Source organism: Triticum aestivum, chromosome 7D (genome assembly GCF_018294505.1).
Source record: "Triticum aestivum cultivar Chinese Spring chromosome 7D, IWGSC CS RefSeq v2.1, whole genome shotgun sequence".
Classification (NCBI taxonomy): Eukaryota; Viridiplantae; Streptophyta; class Magnoliopsida; order Poales; family Poaceae; genus Triticum; species Triticum aestivum.
In genome coordinates this window covers 609,010,282-609,016,853 of record NC_057814.1, presented here as the reverse complement: position 1 = coordinate 609,016,853, position 6,572 = coordinate 609,010,282, and the positions used below count along the sequence as shown (strand labels likewise).

The 6,572-nt window shown below is 45.7% G+C and overlaps 1 protein-coding gene across 1 annotated transcript; it reads right to left on the bottom strand.

Annotated features, from left to right (window-relative positions):
* Positions 1-1,118: 1,118 nt before the first annotated feature.
* On the bottom strand, positions 1,119-1,565 carry LOC123171408 (two-component response regulator ORR25-like). Its single transcript, XM_044588925.1, has 2 exons — positions 1,418-1,565; positions 1,119-1,321 (listed from the first exon to the last, which is right to left on the bottom strand). The coding sequence occupies exons 1-2, from the start codon at positions 1,563-1,565 to the stop codon at positions 1,119-1,121; spliced, it is 351 nt and encodes a 116-aa protein (XP_044444860.1).
* Between the last annotated feature and the right edge of the window lie 5,007 nt (positions 1,566-6,572).

Below are 6,572 nucleotides of genomic sequence, written 5' to 3'. Positions count from 1 at the left end.
TTTTCTGTCATAGAAGTAGGACCCCACTACATCTATGATGATACCATGTTTTGTCACAATTATTGTCATAGAAGTGTCATAAGTATGACAGAACAAAAATTCGTTCGGCCCAAAATGTCACGGATGTGTGCTTTTTTGTAGTGTATGCACACCTAAGTAGCGCATTTAATACGCTTTGTCCCGTAGTGCCGAGCGATAAGTTCGCGCACTGTACGCCTTTCCACCTCCTGTGTGCCACTGTGGCAACCCCCTTTCGACTATAAAAGGAGGCCCGAGGCATACTGGAGGGGGATTCAGCTCTTTGGAACTATGCAGCCACCGTAGCTAGTTCGACAGCTCAAGAACACTCTGAAATACACACCAAAGCAGGACTAGGGTATTACGCATCCTCGCGGCCCGAACCTGGGTAAATGATCTTTGTCCTAGCTCCTAAACCTGCTCTTCTCACAAACCCGCGCCCGCCAACCGTAGAAAGGATTCCAGTGATCTCATAGGTGTCGTTTCCCCGACAAGTAGTAATCTTAAAAATATCAATACAACATAGATATTTCTTAATTGTAGTATTCATGCCATTGGTTTGGGCAAGAAACCGACACTGCGTCCCCTACTAACTCATGTATCGCTCCACATCCGCTCTCCTACCCCACTCGCCATCCGATCAGACGGATGGTTAGATAGGATCCCATTGGTTTGGGCTAGAAACGGACACTACATCCCCTACTAACTCATGTGTTGCTCCACCTCCACTCTCCTACCCCACTCGCCATCCGATCAGACAGATGGTTAGATAGGATCCCATTGGTTTGGGCTAGAAACGGACACTACATCCCCTACTAACTCATGTGTCGCTCCACCTCCGCTCTCCTACCCCACTCGCCATCCGATCGGATGGATGAATGGTTAGATAGGACCCCGTTGGTTCGGACTCAGTGGGGATCTCGCTCTTAAGAACTCTTCCAGGTTAGAAATAGAGTGCGGGTGCCGTGCATGTGTAATTGGTTTCATAAAATCATCCAAAATATATAGGATCTCACATGCTGCCCAAAGAAATTAATACCCTCTCAAGGTATCTCCGAGATTGAGGAGTAAAGTATGTTCTTAAAAACTATTGGCAGTGCTCATGGATGCAAAACACAAAAATTGGACTTTGGAATGAGAGCAGTGAGAGTACTGATGACGGGCAGATCCATCTCGAGGCGGATGAGCTCGAGGAGCTTGAAGCCGTCCATGTCTGGCATGCGCACGTCCCTGACCAGGTCAAACTGCTGCTTCCCGGCCATGAGCATCCTCAGCGCCATCTTTGCATCCATCACCGTCGTTGCTGCATAGCGGTAAGCATTATTCGCAGGGAAACAAATAGATCACAAGGCCCCGATTCTAATGGACTATGGCGAAGTGGAGGGATCAAGAGACTCACGTTGGTATTTGCAGCGGCGCAAGAGGGCTTCAAGTGCCTTGAGGTAGACGCGGTCGTCGTCAACGATGAGGACGCCTAAACCCTCGAGAAACTTGTCCTGCGCCGCATCCTCCATCATCTGCCTTCGGTTCCCACCCATCATGACCATGTTGTCCGAACTTCTTCCCACCTGGAAAAGCAAACGCCATCAAGAAAAATACTGATTAAAAAACAAATCAGCACAAACCTCACAGCCATCTAAGAACACAACCCAAAACCTCTATTAGCTTCCTCGTCTCAGGACACAACTGAAGTTACTGAACAATCCGGATTCAGAGGAGTTACTGAACAACATATAAACATGTATTACATGAAAATTTCTAGGTGAAATAGATGACATCTATATGAGCATGTCCAACAAAAATACACCTCAACTAATTTCAAAAGCCCAGACTCGACGGAGTCCAGGATCCAGTCAAACTTTATCGCAATCACTCTGAAGCAAGCACAAAAGGAACATGGCAATGCTTATAGATTCTGAGGGCATCATCCATAAATTGAGAAGCAATGAAAAAAAAGTTAAAATTTTAAGTGTGGGACCAAAATCCTATGGTGTGATTTAGACGAGTGGAACTCCCAACCACTTAAAACACATTCTTGAAGAAGTAGGCAAGCGATGGCTGTTGTTTTTGTTCTTTTTTGCAAAATATTAGAGAGCAATGATTTCCTATGAACTTCCCTGGAGCTCGCATTATTCATGCACATGAATAATTATATTATGATATGCCAACATATGATCTGACAAATCCTATTAATATGATTTAAGGGATGCGGTAGCGCTTACTATCATTGTGGAAAAATGCTTGAAAAAACCTGGCCAATGGAGATGAAAGGAGTCAATGTGCCACACGACTGTTGGAGATGAAAGAACACAATGTGCCACATGAGAGAGGGGTAGAAAGGAGTCAAAGCGCCAATCGACAAAGAGAGATGAAAGGAGTTAGCTCACCAATTGAAAAATGGAAATGAAATGATTCAACACGACACATGACAAATTAAGATGAAAGGAGATAATGAACTATGCAACAAATATACGTCGTGAGAATAAAAAGAAATTGGATTTGGAGGGCCAGATTGGCACCCAATGATTTCTATATAGAAAGACTTAGAGTCACCACTTAAGCTCATTGCTTTAAATGGAATCCAATAGGATGCATTGATCTAATGGTTTTCTCTTTTTAGGATTTCTTTTGAAGAAGATGATGACCCACCCAATGGAAAAGGAAATTTTCTACTTTTACAATTCTTCTCCATTTTTTGCGTGGTGCATAGACTCCTTTTTCATTAAAAAAATTATCATGTAGATTGTATGCATTGGATTATTTCTTTGTTCTTATAAAAAAATTACAGGCCATATCACAGTCAATAGTAGCTCATAACTCACATGAGAATTCAGTATCTTGACAATCCACACTCTCGATGCATCCAAAAAACGGGTATATTGATTGGAAGCCATGGGATATCATTCCCCCCATGTTGTTCTCTAAAACGAAAAGACTATAGGTAAGCTCATGAAATTCTGGTTTGTTGCCCCCTTTAGAAAGTACATGGGGGAGAAAAACCTAGTATCACATTCACCACGCAGCACATTTAGTAGTAATTCTTGTAGAGCATTGTATCATTCTGGACTTTCTTTGTAACAATGAGCTTAAGTGGTGCCCTAGATCTCTCTAAATATAGATCATTAAGTCCAATCTGACCACCAAATGTGAACATTTTGGTTCTCAAGATATATAATTGTCGCATAGCGTGTTGACTCATTTCAGCTCCTTTTGGCATGTGTCGCATTGAATCATTTGTTGTGTAGTGTGCTGACTCATTTCATCTCTCTTTATCCCATGTCGCATTGACTACTTCCATTTCCTTTTTGTCGTGTGCCACTTTAATTCCTTAATTTCATCTCCATTTGTCGTCTGGCACGCTGACTCCTTTCATATGCATTTTTTTGTAAGCATTTTCCACAATGGATCCCTTAAATCAAATTAATAGGGTTTGAGATATTGTATGGTTGTATCTCATAACAAGATTATTCATGTGCGTGTTTTTTACGATGTCAGTACAACAAACCAACAATTCAAGCTCCATGGAAATTCACAGGATACCATTGCTCTCTGATATTTTGTGATTAGAAAATCATATGATTGAAGACGATCAGCCTTGTGTACATCACAAATAGTTTCTTGTATTCTCCTATCATTTAATGGTGATGGTATGAAATCCATTAGATTATCTTGTCGTTGTTTAGGTGCATCAAGATTTCTTTCTACTATACATCTATGTCTACAATTGTGTGAGCTTTTTTTAGAAAAGGAGGATCACCCTAGGCCTTAACAAGACAAGGGTGATTAATTTCTATGCAATTAAGTAACATAGAAGCACTTACTATCTTCGGAAGAAAATTCCTATACCAAAGTCGATGATTTGTGTCCAATGGAGAGGCATTGAAACCAAAACTTTTGGAGTTAGATTGTTGGATCAACGCACATGGAGTTAAAGTTAGATGAATAGATCCCCTTTCATCATTTTATGGTGTAGGTTCTTACAATCATGTAAACCAAGCTAATCGTACAGAGGTTCAGGTTTGTAGTTTATCTCTAGTTCTTTTATGCACCTTGAGCCTTTTACCCAGCCGTTGTAATCTCTACTGTATGGCTCGATCAATATAAGACCATCCGGCCCTACGAGGCTTGATATGCTTTGACCTATCGGTATCATGATTGGATATAGCTAGCCTTTCCTAGATTCATATCAACGGAATCATCTTTTTCCTCCATTCCTGCTTCCCTCAGCCAATAAATACAGGAAAACTCACAAGGGAAAACCACGTTATGTGGGAGCACAAGTCTTGCCCACAGTTCATGGTGCCCAACTCACTAGTTATCTTGATGGATCTTTCCTGACATCACGCAAGATTATCGAGAAAACAACCAATGAGGAAAAGAATGAATCTACAATCCGGCCTATGTGGTTGGCTTAGGACTAATACGTCCTAGGAGATATCCTCAATTTGTTTTTTAAAGATGTCTTGACACGGGTGGTGTGAATGACGAGCGTGCCACAAATCTGGACCATGCTTGAGAATGTGTCCTCGGGTCAATTTTGAGCACAAGTCATCAATAACAAGATAAGGATTGCCAACATTCATGAGGGAAACAGGACAGCCATGGAGTATTTCTCGAAGATGAGCTCTCTTCCATTGGCAAGCACGTCCATAACAATTACATGATGTCGTACCTCCAAGCCAGGCTCGATGTAAATTATACCCCACTAGTGAGCTTTGTCGACAAATATACTCTTATTTTTACGAATATTGTGTATGTATGCGACATGAATACCAACGAAAGATGTATCCATGAATATTATGTAAGTATTGTGTGGTTCGGCTGCGGCGTCCAGCTCGGCGCAGGCTCAACGCTCATTCTGCTACCTGGTTCGTCGCTCAAGTCGGAGCTGTCTAGACACCAATGCGGGTGGTTGTCTATTTGGCATGGGCCAGTATGGGTCTTGGCGTCTGCTGCGACAAAGGCTTCGTTGATGAAGTTGATGGGGAAGTCGTGGTCGCTGGCTCATGGAGTGATGACGATGAAGCTTGGTGACAACCTCGACAGTGTTTTTTCTTCTTAGTGGTATGTGGATCTGTCGGTGGAAATGACACCTATGGGATCACTGGAATCACTTCTACGGTTGGCGGGCGCGGGGTTGTGCAAAGAGCGGGTCTAGTCGCCAGCACAAAGATCGTTTACCCAGGTTCGGGCCGCGAGGATGCGTAATACCCTAGTCCTATTTTGGTGTATATTTGAGTGTTCTTGAGCTCTTGAACTAGCTATGGTGTGTGCGTAGTTCAAAATATCCGAATACTTCCTCGGTACGCCTTGGGCCTCCTTTTATAGTAAAAAGGGGCTGCCACAGCGGCATACAGGAGGTGGAAAGGTGTACAGTGTACAAGCTTATCGCCTGTCATTACGGGACAAAGAGCATTAAATGTGCTACTTTGGTGTCCCCTTGCTTTATCGGGGACGGCAACAAGGCCCGTCCCGTCCGTCGCCGCTCCGTCTGGCTGCGACGCGCGTCCAGGCAAACGAGGCATGCAGCGCCATGTAGGCTAGCAGGCTGCTGAGATGGTGTGGTGGTAGGGTCTTCGCAAAGACCTGCATGCCACCACGCAGGTGCTTGACTGGTTGGATTAGGAACCACGTACCGCTACATGGGAACTTGCCTTAGCTGGTGGGTTGGCCGCTGAGCTGGGGCAACGACGGGGCGGCAAGGGCTTGCCACGGTCTTGCGTATATTCCCGGCAAGAGTCTTGCTGGGGCCTTGTGAGTGCCCTCGGCAAGAAGCTTGCCGGGGCTTCGGGGGTATCTTCGGCAAGGAGCCTTGCCGGGGCCTCGTGGGCATCCTCAGCAAGGAGTCTTGCGGTCGTCTGGTCTTCTGGTTCTCATCTAGGATTCATAGGCTCTTTGTCTTCACAAAGATCTGCATGCCATCATGCAGGCGCTTCCCGAGCCTTGGCTCCAACGTTGTTGATGGTGTCAGAGCTCTTAGGCTCAAGGGTGGCTGCGATGTTGGCGTTGGGTGAGTTGCCTCGGCGAAGGGTTCTTGCCGGGGTCGAGCGGGCCGCCCCGGCAAGTGCCCTCCTGGGGGAGCTCATCTTATTGCTTGGCCTTCTTGCGCCCTTGTCTTGGCGTCGCTCTCGTAGTCTTGTGCTTCGGTCTTTCTCCTCTGCCCTGCTAGGTGTGGTCGCACGCGAGGCTCTTGACTGCCCGTGCACAAGTAAGGAGTACAAAGGAGAGCCCCTACTTTCGTACACCGACAGGAGCCCCCGGGCCTGGGCCACACATAATCGCAATTCGTTGTTGGGCTGGGCCCAGAACGGTGCGCGGGCATTCGGGGCCGAATTCTTTTTACTGCAGTAACTTCCTCGCCCGTTGCGCTTCCCCACGAGTCGCGTTGAATGCATGACGTGGGGGTCGTGCATGGGGCGGTTGCTGCACGCCTGCATCACATCGTGGTAAATGGTAAAGAGGCGGCCCGCGCTTTCCTCGTAATAAACAGAGGAAGCCGCAGGGGCGCGGCTCATTTACTGGGTGCGCTCGGGTCATGGCCATTATGGCACCCG

What these genes read in the sequence shown, in the direction of transcription:
- LOC123171408 (XM_044588925.1), bottom strand. Translation starts at nt 1,565, where the DNA reads ATGGTCATGATGGGTGGGAACCGAAGGCAGATGATGGAGGATGCGGCG. An exon ending in GCGCCGCTGCAAATACCAAC is followed by an intron (nt 1,322 to 1,417) that starts GTGAGTCTCTTG and finishes ACCGCTATGCAG; the next exon opens with CAACGACGGTGATGGATGCA.